At 34.5% G+C, this 16623-nt stretch overlaps 1 protein-coding gene across 1 annotated transcript in view; it reads left to right on the top strand.

The window, feature by feature from the left end:
* Nucleotides 1-16623, top strand: part of MANEA (mannosidase endo-alpha) — an 82929-nt gene that overhangs the window by 42607 nt on the left and 23699 nt on the right. The window contains exon 3 of the mRNA XM_005684666.3: nt 5004-5113. Within this exon, the coding sequence (XP_005684723.2) occupies nt 5004-5113 (110 nt within the window). The remainder of the gene's footprint in view (nt 1-5003; nt 5114-16623) is intronic.

The raw sequence follows: 16623 nt of genomic DNA, 5'->3' as shown, positions 1-16623 counted from the left end.
TGGCTGCGAAGATTATAGTCAGTCTGATTTCATTGTTGACCGTCTGGTGCTGTCCACATGTAGAATCATTCTGTTGTTGGAAGAGGGTGTTTACCATGACCAGTGTGTTCTCTTGGGAAAACTCTTGTTAGCTTTTGCCCTCCTTCATTCTGTACTCCAAAGCCAATTTACCTGTTATTCTAAGCAGCTCTTGATTTCCTACTTTTGCATTCCAGTCCCTAATATGAAAGGGACAAATTTTTTGGTGTTAATTCTTGTAGGTCTTCTTTGAACCATATGACTTCAGCTTCTTCAGCATCAGTGGTTGTGGCATAGACTTGGATTACTGTGATGTTGAATGGTTTGCCTTGGAAATGAACTGAGATCTTTTTGTTGATTTTGAGATTACACCCAAGTACTGCATTTCGGACTCTCTTGTTGACTCTGAGAACTACTCTATTCCTTCTAAGGGTTTCTTGCCCACAATAGTGAATATAATGGTCATCTGAATTAAATTCACCCATTCACATCCGTTTTAGTTCACTGATTCCTAAGATGTCAATGTTCACTCTTTCTGTTTCCTGCTTAACAACATCCAATTTACCTTGATTCATGTACCTAACAATCTGGGTTCCTATGCAATATTGTTACTGACAGCATTGGACTCTACTTTGATCACCAGACTCATCCACGACTTAGCGTCTTTTCCACTTCAACCCACCCTCTTCATTCTTCTGGAGCTATTTCTCTGCTCTTCTGAAATAGCATATTGGACATCTAAGGACTTGGGGGGCTTATCTTCTGTTGTCATATCTTTTTGCCTTTTCACATTGTTCACAGAATTCTCAAGGCAAGAATACTGAAGTGGTTTGTCTGTCATTCCCTTCTCCAGTCTCAAATGGTAAGGTTAAAAATATGTATTGTAGAGCTTTGAAATTTACCCCAGAGGTATTGGATGCATTTGCTTTGTATTTTTTGTCCCAATCTTTTTTTTTTTTTTTTTTTTTGGTAATTTCTGTGACTTGCCTAATTACATGACCCTTTCCTCAGCTCTGACGTTCATGAATCTTTTGAAGGCATTTTTTATTATTACCTTTAGTGATTTTTTTTGCTTGGTTTTTTTTTTTTCCCCCAGCATTTCTATTTAGTTCTAGTTTTCATCTCTCTGCTGGTATTTCCCACCTGACCTTACATGTTGACTATCTTTCCTATTAGATCTTTTAATGTTAAATCATAATATTAATTTTAAATTCTTTGTTTAATGATATCAGCATCTATTTCAGATCTGAGCCAGTCTTTCTCTACTGAATGCTTTGACTGTGCATTACTTTTCTTGCTTTTTATACTGTCTCTTTTTTTTAAATTGTCATCCTGTGTAGTTGTAAGTGTTTATGTATGGAAATGGAATTTACATTTTGCCTTTCTTTCTATGAAATCTTTAATTTGAAAGAATGTTTGAGATGTTTGAAAGAAGCACTAAGTATGTTCCCCATATGTAAGAGAAACTATCACAAGCTCTGTTGAGGTAAACAAAAACAAATTTAGTTACCATTTTACTGTCTTACATATTTTATTTAATAATTCTTTTTATTAATTTTTTAAATTACTTTTTGGAAGAATGCCACTCTGTATAATGCATTCTCTCATGTATGATTTTTAAAACAGACTTTTAGGTTATGAACTAAATTTATTCCCATTTACAAATGTGAAGACTTAAGTAGGCTAACTTACCTAAAGATAAACATCTATCAGATGACAAAATTGGACTGGATTTTCTGTGTCTATCTGTTTCCTACCTGTATTCTTAAGTATTATCCTGTTTAGAATCACTTAGCTTAACAAAAATATTATTGTTGGGTTTCACTTATATTGAAGGTCTTGTGATAAGTGATGTGGAAGGAGGACTTGATCATTATGAAGTGATCTGCATTTAATATACTAATGTTCCAAGAATGGACTTTAAAGACTATCCTTTTTCACTTAGCAATTGGAATGGTAGAAATATGCTGTAATAGATTTTATGTATAAATGATACTTGGTCGACATATTTTAGAGAAACCTTTCAGGTTATTCTGAAGGATTCATTAACATTTTAAATGGACCAGTTCCCCTCCCAAAGTAGGACCATCATTGGCTTGGTTCCCAGGCCATTACTTATTCAAAGCTCATGAGTAACACAGCCCAAAATACACTGTACAAAGATAAATTGGATTATGGAGCACAATATGGGGATATAATTCAACATGTAGAAGTGATAATCAATACAGTAAAACAGCTGAAACACAATAATAGGATAAGGCAGAACAAGGAACATTTTTCCTAAGCCTTAGAGTGTATCTTCAGCAAGGGTAAAGAGGAAGAAATCACTGGACGAGAACCAGTTGCTAAGTTGTTTGGAGAATCAGTGTATTAGCAATGCTATACAATAGAAATTTCTGTGATCGTGAAAATATTCTATATCTGTGGTTACCAATACAGTAGGAAATACTAGCTACTTTACATTCTCTGTGGAGTGGAGTTAGAGGACTTCCTGTGCATTATCCATGTGGGATTTCATCTGCTGCTTTTGAGGGCTGGTTTACTTCTGCCGGTTTTGCTTAGGGCAGACTGACTTCTTGCTCAGTTACCTCTCTGACTTCACATTTTCACTTCATTCTAGACATGTAGTTAGTTCTTTACTCTCTTCAGCTCTTTGACTTTTGGAAGTTTTTCGTTCCCATTTTTATGTGATAATTTGTTTTTGTTGGAAATTTTGGTCTGAGTATCCTAATCTACTATTAGAAACAGGAATCTTGTTTTGCTTTTAATTTCATGGAAACATGCCATGTTCATAATTTTCTGAACTCTGTGGCATAAACTTTCTTTTGTATGTTTCTCCTTTATATTGTTTTCTCATGTTCTTTCTCATTTCTTTTTTTTCAGGGTTTTTTGATAGGTCCCATGTTGAGAAAATTCGTATTGTCGCTTTTCATTGGTGACACTTTACAATCAATTTATATGAAGTTTACAATCACATTGCATGAAATTGATGTACTTCTTATAAGCTGGGAACTTTGGCAGCTTAAATGTTTGATCAGTTGTCTACAGTTTCCTGATCAATTTTTTTTTTTTAATGACTGCTTTCATGGCTAACTAAAAGCTCCCCTGAAGCCCCATGTATTATAATTTTTTTTCTGTCTCACTGTCCTTGTTGCTGTTTTTATATTTTTCATAAAATAAAATTGTATAGGAGACAGATACCTTTTTTTCTGTTAACTTAACCTCCAAGTTCTGTTTTGTTTCTGTAGGTGGGACTGCTCTGTTTGTATTGGTTTTCTTGTATTTGCTTTGTTTGGTTGGTTGCTAAGTTGTTTCCAACTCTTTGTGACCCCATAAACTATAGCCTGCCAGGCTTCTTGTCCACAGGATTTCCCAGGCAAGAATACTGGAGTGGGTTACCATTTACTTCACCAGGGGATATTCCTGACCGACGGATTGAACCTATGTCTCATGCATTGGCAGGCAGATTCTTTATCACTGAGCCACTGGGGAAGCTCTTCTGTTTGTACATGATATAGGTAACACAAGGTTTAAGTCTTAAATTTAGTTCTCTGCCAGTTTCTAACTTTGCCTTTTTGTTTTCTATTTTCATTTCCACATGCTTGTCTTTTGATAACATTGTATTTTTCTTCTTGTCCTAAAGAGTCTGTTATATGATTTAGAGGTGGATCAGACTAAAGAATCTACCCATAATGTGGGAGACCTGGGTTCGATCCCTGGGTCAGGAACATCCCCTGGAAAAAGGGATGGCTATGCACTCCAGTATTTTTGCTGGAAAATTCCACAGACAGAGGAGCCTGGTGGGCTACACTCCATGTGGTGGCAAAGAGTCAGACATGACTGAGCTACTAACACTTTCACTTTCTTTCACTTTCACCATGCTTTCAGTGGCCTCTTGCTTTATGTAGGTAATGAAGGTTTGAATTAGTTGATTTCAAAGATTTCTTCCCCTAGTTAGTAATTCTTTGCAAGCTTATTGTTTTTAAAACTTTCTTTTTGTAGTTTATTAGCTCAAAAGTAAGTAGGTATTATAGGGATAAACTGTAATTTTAAAATCACTTGAGTCTTCTGTTAAGTTATACTGATCCACACAAAAATTTGCACTTATTTGTTTATAGCAACTTTATTGTTATAATTGCCAAAAATTTTAAGAAACATTGATATCTTCAACAGGTAAATGGATAAACTGTGACATATTGATAGAGTGAAATGTTATTTAGCAATAAAAAGAATGCGCTGTCAAGTCATAAAAAGATATGAATGAAACTTCAATGCACATTTCACAGTATAGAAGCCGTCTGAAAATGTTACTTTGCGATTCTATCTATATAACATTCTGAAAAAGGCAAAATATATAGAGACAGTAAAGAGATCAGTTATTTTCTGGGGGATTGAAAAGAAGAAAGAGGAGTTATTAAGTGGAGTGCAATGGGTTTTGAAGGCAGTAAAACTATCCTTGTGTGATACTGTAATAAATAGTGGGTTCCTGACACTATACAATTTGTCAAAAACCATAGAACTGTGCAGTACAAAGAGGGAACCCTAATTTAAACTGTGGACTTTAGTTAATAATGATATATCTACATTGGTTCATCACAGTTGTAACAAATTTACCACACTAATGTAAGATGTTAATATTAATGGAGAAACTGTATGGCATGGGAGGATGGTGAGTAGGAGAGGAGAATACAGAAACTCTTATTTTCTGTACAGCTTTTCAGTAAATCTATAACTTATTTTAAAAACTAAAATCTATTAATTAAAAGATACTAATACCTGAGAAAAAGGTTAAAGTATTGAGTATACAAAGTAATCGAATAACTATAAGTGGTATTTAAGTAAAGTAACAAAATAACATTATTTGAATATGTTTCTTTTTATTGTTAATACTGTCCTTGTGTGCCTTTTTTTTTTTTTTTAAGAAAACCTGTAGTCTTTTCTGTTCCTATGTTTATTTTTATTTTCTTTTTGGTTGTTTCTATTAGGTGTACTAGCCCTATCTTGGTACCCACCTGATTTGAATGATGAGAATGGAGAACCTACTGATAACTTGGTACCAACTATTTTGGATAAAGCTCATAAATATAATCTGAAGGTATTTAATTTATTTTATTGAGATATAATATTAGATTAGTTTAAGGTATTCAGCACAATGACTTGATATATGTATATATTGTGAAATAATTGTCACAATTAGTCTAGTTAACTTTTATCCCCACACATAGTTCCATTTTTTTGTCTTTTTGATATGATGAGGATTTTTAAGTTGTATTCTTTTAGCAAGTTTTAAATATACCATGCAGTATTATCAACTGTAGTTATGAAGCTGTACTTTACATCCTGGAAGCTTACTTATTTTATAACTGGAAGTTTATGCCTTTTAACTATCTTCACACACTTGACCCACCCCCTGTCTCAAACAGTCTCAAACCTGTTCTCTGTATCTATGAGTTGGTTGTTTTATGTTTTGTGTGCATGTGTGTGTGTGTGTGTGTGTGATTGCTGTTTTGTTTTTGATTCTGTATATAAGCAAGATCATATGATATTTGTCTTTATCTAACAGACTTATTTCAGTTAGCATAACACCCTCAAGGTTAACTCATGTTGTCACTAGTGACAACATTTCCTGGTTTGTTTGTTTGTTTGTTTTGACTGAATAATATAATATTTGTGTGTGTGTGTGTGTATACACACCCCATTTTTCATTATTCATTCATTCATCATTATGGATGCTTCCAGCATAAGCATTTCCATTTCCTGGGTATTATAAATAATGATGCAGATGTATTTCCAAGTTAGTGCTTTTGCTTTCTTTGGATAAGTACCCAGAAGGAGAATTGCAGGATAGTATATTTCTATTTTAAATTATTTCAAGAAGCTCCATACTACTTTCATAGTAGCTTCATCAATTTATATTCCCACCAAAGTGAACAAGTGTTCCCTTTTCTTCTCATGGTCACTAACAGTTCTTGATAATAGCCATTCGAACAGGTATAAGGCAATATCTCAATGTGGTTTTGATTGGCATTTCCCTAATGATTAGTGACGTTGAGCACCTTTTCAAGTGTTGGCTATCTGTGTATGTTTCTGGGGAGAATGTCTATTCAGAAGCGATGCACATTTTTCAAACTGTTTGTTTTTTGCTGATGTGTTAATAGGACTTGTTTATATATTTTGGATATTAACACTTTTTCAAATGCCTGGTTTGCAGGTATGTTCTCCCATTTATTATGTTACCTTTTCATTTGTTAGTGGTTTCCTTTGCTGTACAGAAGCTTTGTAGTTTGATGTAGTGTCACTTGTTTATTTTCACTTTTGTTGTTTTTGGTTTTGGTATCAAATCCAAAAAAATCACAGCCAACACCAGTTTCAGGGAGCTTACACCTTTGTTTTCTTCTAAGAGTTTTATGGTTTCAGATCTTATGCTTAAGACTTTAGTCCATTTTTAGATATTTTTTGTGTATAGTGTAAGGTAGTTCCATTTCATCTTTTGCAAGTGGCTGTTCAGTTTTTCCAATGCTCTTTATTGAAGAGACTGTCCTTTCCCTATTGAATATTCTTAGCTCCTTTGTTGCAGATTAGTTGACCACAGGTGCCTGGGTTTATTTCTGGGCTCTGCATTCTATTCCATTGATCTATGTATTTTTATGACAATACTAAACTATTCTGATTACTATAGTTCTGTAATATAGTTTGAAATGAAGTATGGTGCCTCCAACATCGTTCCTTTTTCTCAAGATTGCTTTGGCTTTAAGGTCTTTTGTGGTTGCATACAAATTTTAGAATTGTTCTATTTCTGTGACAAATACCTTTAGTATCGCATTGAATCTATAAATTGCTTTTGGTAATATGGATATTTTAATAATATTAACTGTTCCAATCCACGAGTGTGGGATAGCTTAACATCTACTTCTGTTTTTTTAATGTCTGTCATTAACATACAATTTTCAGGGTACAGATCATTCACCTCCTCTGTTAAGCTTATTTCTAGGTAGCTGATTCTTTCTGATGCAGTGATAAATGGAATTGTTTCATAAATTTATCTTTCTTCATTCATTCTTAGTGAAATGTAAGAGATTTTTTGTATATTGATTTTTATATCCAGCAAGTTTACTGAATTTGTTCATTTTAAGTTTTTCAATGAAGGCTTAAGAGTTTTCAGGATGTCACATATTGTTGTCTGTAAATAGGGACTATAAATAGAGACAACATATTGTTTTCTGTAAACAGAGACAACGCAGTTTCTATTTTTCTCCTTCTTTTCTGAATTTGATACCTTTCATTTGTTTTTGTTGTTGTTACATTATTGCTCTGGGCTATGAATTCCAGTGCTGTATTGAATAAACGTGGTGAGAGTAGGTATCCCCAAGTTGTTGCTGATCATGGAGAAAAAATGTTTGGCTTTCTCCCTTGAGTCTGATTTTAGCTGCAGTATTGTGATATGTGGCCATTATTTTGTTGAAGTACTTTTTCTCTATACTCACTTTGTTGAGAGTTTGTATCATGAATGGGTGTTGAATTTTGTTGAATGCTTTTTTTTCTGTTTTTTTTTTTGAGATGATCATATATGAATTATATGGTTAATTTTGTGAATGTGTATCACATTGATTTGAGGGTGTCAATTCATCCTTGCATCCTGGAAATAAATCCCACTTGATCACAGTGTATGATCCTTTTGTTGCATGTTGAATTCAGCTTATTAATATTTGTTGAGAATTTTTGCATCTCTGTTCATCAGGGATATTGGCTTTTAACTATTTTTTATTGTGGTGTCCTGACTGCTTTTAGTATCAGCATATTGCTTGTCCCATATAATGAGTTTGGAGGTGTTCCCTTCTCTTCAAATTTTTGGAAGAATTTGATAGGATTAGTATTAATTCTTTGAATATTTGGTAGAATTCACCAGTGAAGCTGTCTGATGCTGGGTTTTGTTTGTTGGAGATTTTTGATTACTGATTATTTCCTTTCAAGTTACTTACCAGTCTGTTCAGATTTTTCTGTTTCTTAATGATTCAGTCTTGGAAGATTGTATTTCTAGAAATATATCTATTTGTGATGTCTGTGGAGTATTAAAGTCCTCTGTTATTATTCTATGGCTGTTTTACTCTTTAGGTCTGTTAATATTGTATTTATATTTACATGCTCCTATGTTAGGTGCTAACATATTTACAAATGTTCTATCCTCTTGTTATATTGATCCCTTTGTCACTATGTAATGACCTTCTTTCTCCTCTGTCTCTTATTACAGTCTTTGTTTTATGTTCTTCTTTGTCTCTTACAAGTGTTGCCACCCCAGCTTTCTCTTGGTTTCCAAGAGTATGGGATATACTTTTCCAACCCTTTGTTTTCAGTCTGTGTGTTTGTACATCTAAGTGAGAATCTTGTGGGGGAGATAAAGATGACTTTTTATTATTGATAGGTATGAAGTTCTTGCCATTTTGTTAATAATTTTGTAGCTGTTTTATAATTTTTTTTTTCTTTCTATTTTTCTTGCTATTCTTTGTAATTTGATGATTTTCTGTAGTGGCATTCTTAAATTCTATATTCTTTATCTTTTGTGTCCCTATCCCTATTCTAGGTTTTGCTCTATAGTTACCCCATAAGGCCTACATAAAACAATTTATATTTATAATAGTCTATTTTAAGTTGACAACAAATTAACTTTGGTAACAGTCTAAAGCTCTATGTTTTTACTTACTCATATTTTATATTTTTGAAGTCTCCATTTACATCATCTTACCTTGCTTATTCACTGACAATTACTGTGCTTATAATTATTTTTACTGTTTGTCTTTTAACCTTCATGTTAGCACTTTATATAAGTGATTAATCTTGTTTACAACATTAGCTTTTTCTAATTTTACTATATGTTAATTTTTACCAGTGTGGTTTATATGCTTATTTTTTTTCCTTTTGTTTCATCTTCAAAAGTCCCTTTAACATTTCTTGTAGGACTGGGCTATTGGTCATTACTCTTATGTTTTATTTTTCTGGATAACTCTTTAAATCTCTTTCCAACTCTGAGTGATAACTTTGCCATGCAGAGTATTCTTGCTTGGCTGTTTAATTTTTTTCAGAGTTTTAAAATGCCACACCCTTCTATATTTTTTTCAGCTAGAAAATATGCTAATAGTCTTATAGGGGTTCCCTTTTATATAAGAGATTGTTTTTCTCTTGCTTCTTCAAAGAGTCTGTCCTTTAACTTTTGACTATTTATATTATACATTGGTGTGGGTCTTCTTAAATTCATAATGGTTGGAACTTTCAGGGCTTCCTGGATGTGGATGTCTGTTTCTTTCTCCAGATTAGGGAAGTGTTGAGTCGTTATGTCTTCACACAAATTTTCTTCCCCTTTTTCTCTCCTCATTTTGGGACTCATGTAAATAATTGTGTTCTTGATGTTTTCTCATAAATTCCTTAGACTATCTTTGCTCTTTTTTGTTCCTTTTTCTTTTTGCAGCTCCAGTTGGAAGAATTCAACTGCCCTGTCTTTGAATTCACTGATTCTTTCTTTTGCTTCTAATCTTCTAATGAAGGATTTTGAGCCCTCATGTTTGTCAGTACAGTTGTATTCTTTAACTTCATCATTTCTGTAGAGTACTTTGCTATATTTTCTATTTGTTGAAATTCTCACTTTTTTCATGGTTTGTTCTCCTGACATTGGTGAGCATCTTTATTAGTTATTTTGAACTTTTTGTCATGTAAATCATTTACATTATGATAATCTCATTTTCATTAAGTATATTTCTGAAGTTTTTATCTTGTCCTTTTATTTGGAACTTGTCCTTTGTTTACTCAGTTTCCCTAACATTCTCTGTTGGTTTCTTTGTATTAGATCAGGGGTTCCCAATCTCTAGGATCTAATGCCTAATGATCTGAGGTGGAACTTATATAATAATAATAAAGTGCACAGGAAATGTAATGTGATTGAATCATCCTGAAACCCCCCAGTCCATGGAAAAATGGTCTTCCACAAAGCCAGAATCTGGTGCCAGAAAGGTTGGGGACTGCTATATTAGATAAAACAACCTCTTCTCCCTGTCTTGAAGGGGTTACTTCATATAGAAGATAAACCTTAATGTTTAACCCTGTCCTATTTCTTGGTTGTCTCTCATATCCTTGTGATTGTCCAAACTGCCTACTTGGTTCTTAGGCTCCCAGCAGTTGAGGGTTTAGCAAGACCTGCCCGTATCCTAAAAGGGAGGATCTCAGTCAGCACCTAAATTTGGGCTTATTGGAAGCCAGACTTTGGGCAGCAGCTTTTAAGTTATACATAGATACCTCTTTCCATGGACGTCTGGGAGATGGACCTTTCACTCTGCTCTCTGTGTACTGAGTCCTGCATGATAGTTAAAAACCATTTCTTCCTTTGTGTCATCCAAATAGATTCATGAACTCAAGACCCACTAGCCACTAGAGCCAGGCATCAAGGGTTATTTCTTCTGGACAGCAACCACAAAAGTTGGTACACCAAATATGGGCAGAAGCTCCTTTCTCAGAGATAACCAGTGACCTGGGGCTGGGCACAGGGTCTTTGCGAAGTTGATGTCCAATTAGTTCCCAAGATTGCAGCTGGCCCTAGACTTGTGTTTAATTTGATGCCCTCCCCTCAGGCCAAATCTATGAAAATAGGACAATAGTCCTCTTTCACAGAAAGATTGGGTACCTGTCTGTTACCTCTCTGCTTTGTCCACTGAGTTGTTGCTGCTTATGTTCTCTTTCTCCATTTGTTTCAGTCCTGTGGGGCTGACAAATGCTAACCACTGTGACAGCCAGAGCCAGATGATCAAGGTAGTACCTCCTTAGCTGCAGCAGCAAAAACCAGGCCACCAGACACGAGCACACGTCTCTTTCTGGGAGATACTGGTGACCTGGAGTGAGACGGAGGAGGACACCAAGGTGGCTCTTGCCAGCCTTCTTGGTCTTTGGAGAGTATTCAGTAAGCTTCTAGGTATGTCCTAAATTAGATGCCTGACACTTAAACTGAAGCTTTAATATAAGTGTCCAAGTCTCTTTTACAGAAAGACTAGGCAATTTTAATTGTCTGCCTTTTGGCTGGGCCCTGGGTGTTGGCATAGTGAATCCTCATGGACTGTCTGTGTAATGTTTCTGAGCTCACTATAGCCTTGTGTGTATCATGGACAGAAGCCCTGTTAACTTTCAAAGTTAAATGTTTTGGGTATTTGTTGCTCAGGTGCAGGTCTTAAAAGTTGGGGTACCAGATATAGAGTTCAAATTGTTTGCTCCTCAAAAAGAAGCTCAAGAGCTGTGTGTTTTCTTCCTATTTGTGGGTCTCCATACCAGGAGTGGAGTTTATAGTTAGATTGTGACTCAGCCTCTCCTACCCATTTCAATATCAGTCTTTCCTTTTTTTTTTTTTTTTTTTCACTAGTATGTAGGAGTCACTCAGCTAGTTTTTGGATTTCTTTCACAGAAAATTGTTCCCTGTATAGTTGTAGATTTGGTGTGTCCCTGGTAGGAGGTAAGTTATGGATCCCCCTACATTGCCATCAAGAACTAGAACCTCTAAAGGTATTTTAAGGTCTTTTATTATCAAATTATTGACAATTTGATAATAAAATACTCATGGATTATTCTTTGGGATATGAGGAGAGTAATTGCAATATTTGGAGTAGTCATTTTGATTAAAACTTGATGTGAAAATAATGACTTAGAATCTTTTATAATAATATATTTTCTCATGAAAAATTTCTGAGTCCAAACCTCATCTAGAGTATAATTTGCTAATGGTTCCATTCTATTAATATGTTTCTATATATGTTCTATTTTCATTATGGCAGAAAAGAGAGAATTGCAGTATTCTTTTATAAAGCTAATGAAATGGCAACCCACTCCAATATTCTTGCCTGGAGAATCCCATGGACAGAGGAGCCTGGCAGGCTACAGTCAATGGGGTCGCAAGAGTCAGACACAACTAAGTGACTAAACCATCTAGTGAGATCTACATATCTAAGTATCTTCGATGGCAAAGATTTACTAAAAATAAATTTTTGTAACCATATGAGTTTAAATATTTCTAAGATAGTTTGAAAACAAACTACTGTCTAAAAATCTGTCAAAATTAGATTTTAATTTAAACCTTGTATAGCACATACATACATGTACACACACACACACACTCATACACTCATGTACCTAAAAAATGCAGATGAAAGTCTGAAGGCAGTCATAAGATCAAGTATATTCTACCCATATAGTAAGATGTGTTACAACTGTGGGAAAATTTCATTTATTTCAGAAATTAATGAATCATGGAAACAAATAGAAGTAATGATTAAAAGGATTCTAACATGTATACTGTCATGTAAGAATTGAATCGCCAGTCCATGTCTGACGTAGGGTGCAGCTTGCTTGGGGCAGGTGCATGGGGATGACCCAGAGAGATGTTGTGGGGAGGGAGGTGGGAGGGGGGTTCATGTTTGGGAACGCATGTAAGAATTTAAGATTTTAAAATTTAAAAAATAAATAAATTAATTAATTAATTAATTTAAAAAAAAAAACAAAGGAAATTTTTATAATGAATAGCAAGTAAGAGAATAGAAATTATTTTTAAAATCCAGGGATGCTTTTTAAAAATTGATTATGTAGTAGTTCCAACATTAATCTTAATAAATTCACAAAAAAATAACCATACAGGCTGCATTCTCTGTCCATATTCAGTTCAACTGAACATTAAAAGTAATGCCAAAATAAATGTTTCATTAATCATTTAGTTGCTAAGTTGTGTTGGACTCTTTGATCCCATGGACTGTAGCCTGCCAGGCTCCTCTGTCTATGGGATTTCTCAGGCAAGAATATACTGGAGTGGGTTGCCATTTCCTTCTCCAGTGGATCTTTCTGATGCAGGGATTGAACTGGGGTCTCTGCATTGCAGGCAGATTTTTTACTGTCTGAGCCACCAGGAAAGCCCTCAAACATTTTTTTCAACTTTTTAGTATAAAATTGTCTAAAATTTTAATTACAACATTATAACTGAAAATAACACTTCTTTTAAAGTAAAGATCAAAAGTGAAAATTTAGTATGATATAAAAATAAACAGCACTAAGATTATCAATACCAATGTGGGACATGGTTGATGAAATAAATGAAAATTACAAGGAGGGATTAATAAGGATGACATAAGCAAGATTAAAAAAAGGAAAAATAGGCAAAACATGATATCAAAAATTGAAAGGGAATACTAGCCCTATAGAGATAGAAGCACATTTAAGATTGTATATTGCCATATTTAAAATATAGGCTCCCCTGGTGGCTCAGATGGTAAAACATCTGCCTGCAATGCAGGAGACCCAGGTTCAGTCCTTGGGTTGGGAAGATCACCTGGAGAAGGAAACAGCAGCCCATTCCAGTATTCTTGCCTGGACAATTCCATGGACAAAGGAGCCTGGTGGGCTACAGTCCCTGGGGTCTTAAGAATCGGACACAACAGAGTGACCAACACTTCCATATTTAAAATATATAAAAAATGAATAGTATTCTTGGAAAACACAAAATTTTTTTTGTTTATTTGTTTTTTGCAGCGAGAACTTTAAAAAAATCTGAATTGACTTGTATCCTAGAAAACTTTTATTGAATGTACATCTTCCTCAAACACCAGATCTTCCCTAGCAGTTCTGTTCAACCTTTCAGAACCAGTTGATGCTTGTTGTGGTGAAATACAGTGGAAGGTTTTCTCATTATCTGTTGCTTTATAACAAATTACCCCAAAACTCAGCAGTTTAAAATAACAAAGACTTTGTATCTCGCACAGTTTCTAAAGATCAGAAATCCGGAAGTGGTTTAGCCTGGTGAGTCTGGTTCAGGATTTCTTAGAAGGTTGTAATCAAGCTGTTGGCTGGTACTGTAGTCATCTGAAGCTAGAGGATCTACTTTCAGGTTTTCTTATGTGGTAGTTGACATACCTTAGTTTCTTTTAGCTGTTGGAATGAGACTCGGTCCTTTTTTTTTTTTTTCTAATTAAAGTATAGTTGATTTACAATGTTTCAGGCATATGAGACTTAGTTGGTGGATAGCCTGTCCACAAGACTCCCTATGTCCCCTTATGGCTGCTGGCTTCTCCCATAATGATGGCTTGAGAGAGTTCAGTGTAGAAGGTGCAGTGTTTTGTGATCTAACTGAGGAAGTGATTGTCACGTATGCCCTATTTTATTGGTTTTTCTGCTGATAAACCTATCCTCATACAGTGTGCAAGGCAAATGCACGGGTTTTGAAATGTCAGGAGATGGGGATCATCGGTGGCAGTGTTGGAGACTGGTTACCAAGGAAGACTTGCAGATTTATTCTGTAATGATAACACAATTCTGATTCAAAAAATAAACAAGGATCGCACAAGAAATTTATAGAGTGACCTCTTTAAGGAAAATATACGCAAAATTTCCAAGGAAAATTTATATGAGAAGTGTTTATTAACAAGAATCTGAGTGGATTCAGGAGTATGAAATCTTAATCCAAATCACCTGCATTCAGTCCTAGTTCAACCATTTACTAGGCTTGCCTCAGTTTCATCATTTCTCAATGGAAAAAGTAACAAAATCTATTAATACCTTACATAAGGCAATACATGTGAAACACTTAGTTACTGGCACATGTTAAGTAAATCAAGTTTTATTGATTATTTAAAGAAGATAAAACATGATTATCTTGATATTAAACTTTTGAGGGAATAAAAACTCTTTACTGATAGAATTCTTAATAACCAAAGTTCTTTAATTTGATAAAGGATATTCTTTAGTAACCTATATCAAATACCATACTTAATGGATAAACATTAATGCTCAATAAACCACAATCAGTCAAGAATGCCCTCGATAGTCAATGTCACTTAATATTGTAATAGAAAGTCTGAACAAAGTGGTTTAACTTAAGTATCAAAATGTATTCTAAGTAAAATTTTCATTTTTGTACATGGAAAATATTTACAAAACCTGTTTAGATTTAATGAGTCCAATAGGGTAACTAGAACCAAAGAAATATGCAAGTCAATAGGATTCATATATTACAAGAGAAAATATAGGGAAAACTACATTGAGAATAACATTAGCAGTAGATATAGAAAGATTTGTTAGCATTTTATTGAAGGAAATGGAAGATTTACATAAATGGGAAAACATGAATTTTATGGAAAGATTCAAAATTTCAAAAGTAACCATTCTCTCTGACATTTGTAGTTCATTTTCAGTATAATTTATAAATTGAACACAGTCCCAGATAAAAGTTTCAGTGAGATTTTAAATGAAGAATTTAACAGTCTATTCCAAAGTTTATAAATGCTAGGAAAGTGTTTATTAAACATTTAAAACTTGTCTTCCCAGATACTAAAATGTGTTATAAAAGGACAGAAGTTAAGAGTGTGGCATTAGCATCAGTATACACACAGAGATCAGTGAAAATAATAGCGGGTCTAGAAACAAGACATTTCATATGAAGATCTAACATAATTCAAGAATCATTAAGAGTGAGGTATAAAAGGAATGTTTTTTAATTATCTTAACTTCATGATGCTGGTTTAGTTTTTTGAATTATCTATCCTGCTGTTTTGTGTCCTTGGGCCTTAATTTACATGTCTAATAATTCTACTTCTCAGATTGTTCTTTCTTCAAGTTTATTCTTTTTCAATGCAGTGTGTTTGCAAATCTTACTGAAAACATGAATTAGAATATCTTTTAACTAGAGACTTACGTGCCCTGAGGTTGCTCTCACTCTTAAAAACTTCTTGCAGTTTATATAGCTAAATTGAACATAGGCTGATTTGTCCAATACAAGTAATTGAGTGAGTTCTTTTAAGAGATAATATGGATCCAAGTTGAAATATTAATGTCCAAATTAAAATGTGGAAAATTAGTCTTAATATTCCTTTTGCAGCTTAAAGACTTGGTAGCTACTGGGGAATATAAATGGAACTCTAGAGAAAGAGAAATAGCTAAATAGGCAAGAATTTTTTATTCTTGTCAATGAAGCCTCCTACTTTATAATCCTGAAGGTAAGGAAGCATCTCTTAAATTAGCTGACTGGCAAGAGCTGTCATATGCCATGTCCTCAGTTTCTTTCAGTGAGCTCTTATTGGTGCTTGAAATCTGTGAGTAGACAGACGTATAGGTTCTGGCATCAGGTCTGAGTCTGGATGGTTAGTAGTGTAGTGTTAGTTGCTCAGTCGTATCCAACTCTTTGCAATCCCATGGACTGTAGTCTGCCAGGCTCCTCTGTCCATGGGATTCTTCAGGCAAGAATACTGGAGTGGATTGCCATTCCCCTTTCCAGAGGATCTTCCCAACCCAGGGATTGAACCTGTGTCTCCTACATTGCAGGCACCATTTGAGCTACAGGGAAGTCCGTCAATGCTGGAGAAACATGATTTATTTTCCCTAAAACAGATCCAAAGGCCACTTTTTTTGTCCAGGCTCTACTGTTATTCTGGGAGATGGGAAGTAAGAAGCCTCCGCAATTCAAGAGAGCTGGCAATTTTAGTACTTTCAGGACATTCTTAAAGGTAAAGTGAAATGTCCTGATGCATATAAATAGCTGGCTGGTTCTATTTAAAGCCTCTGTGCAGAAGGAGAATGTGGCCAAGAGGTGTAGTCACCAGC

The sequence above is a fragment of the Capra hircus genome, chromosome 9, assembly GCF_001704415.2.
Source record: "Capra hircus breed San Clemente chromosome 9, ASM170441v1, whole genome shotgun sequence".
Taxonomy (NCBI): domain Eukaryota; kingdom Metazoa; phylum Chordata; class Mammalia; order Artiodactyla; family Bovidae; genus Capra; species Capra hircus.
Note: the sequence above shows the minus strand (reverse complement) of the source record. Positions and strands in the feature narration are given on the sequence as shown.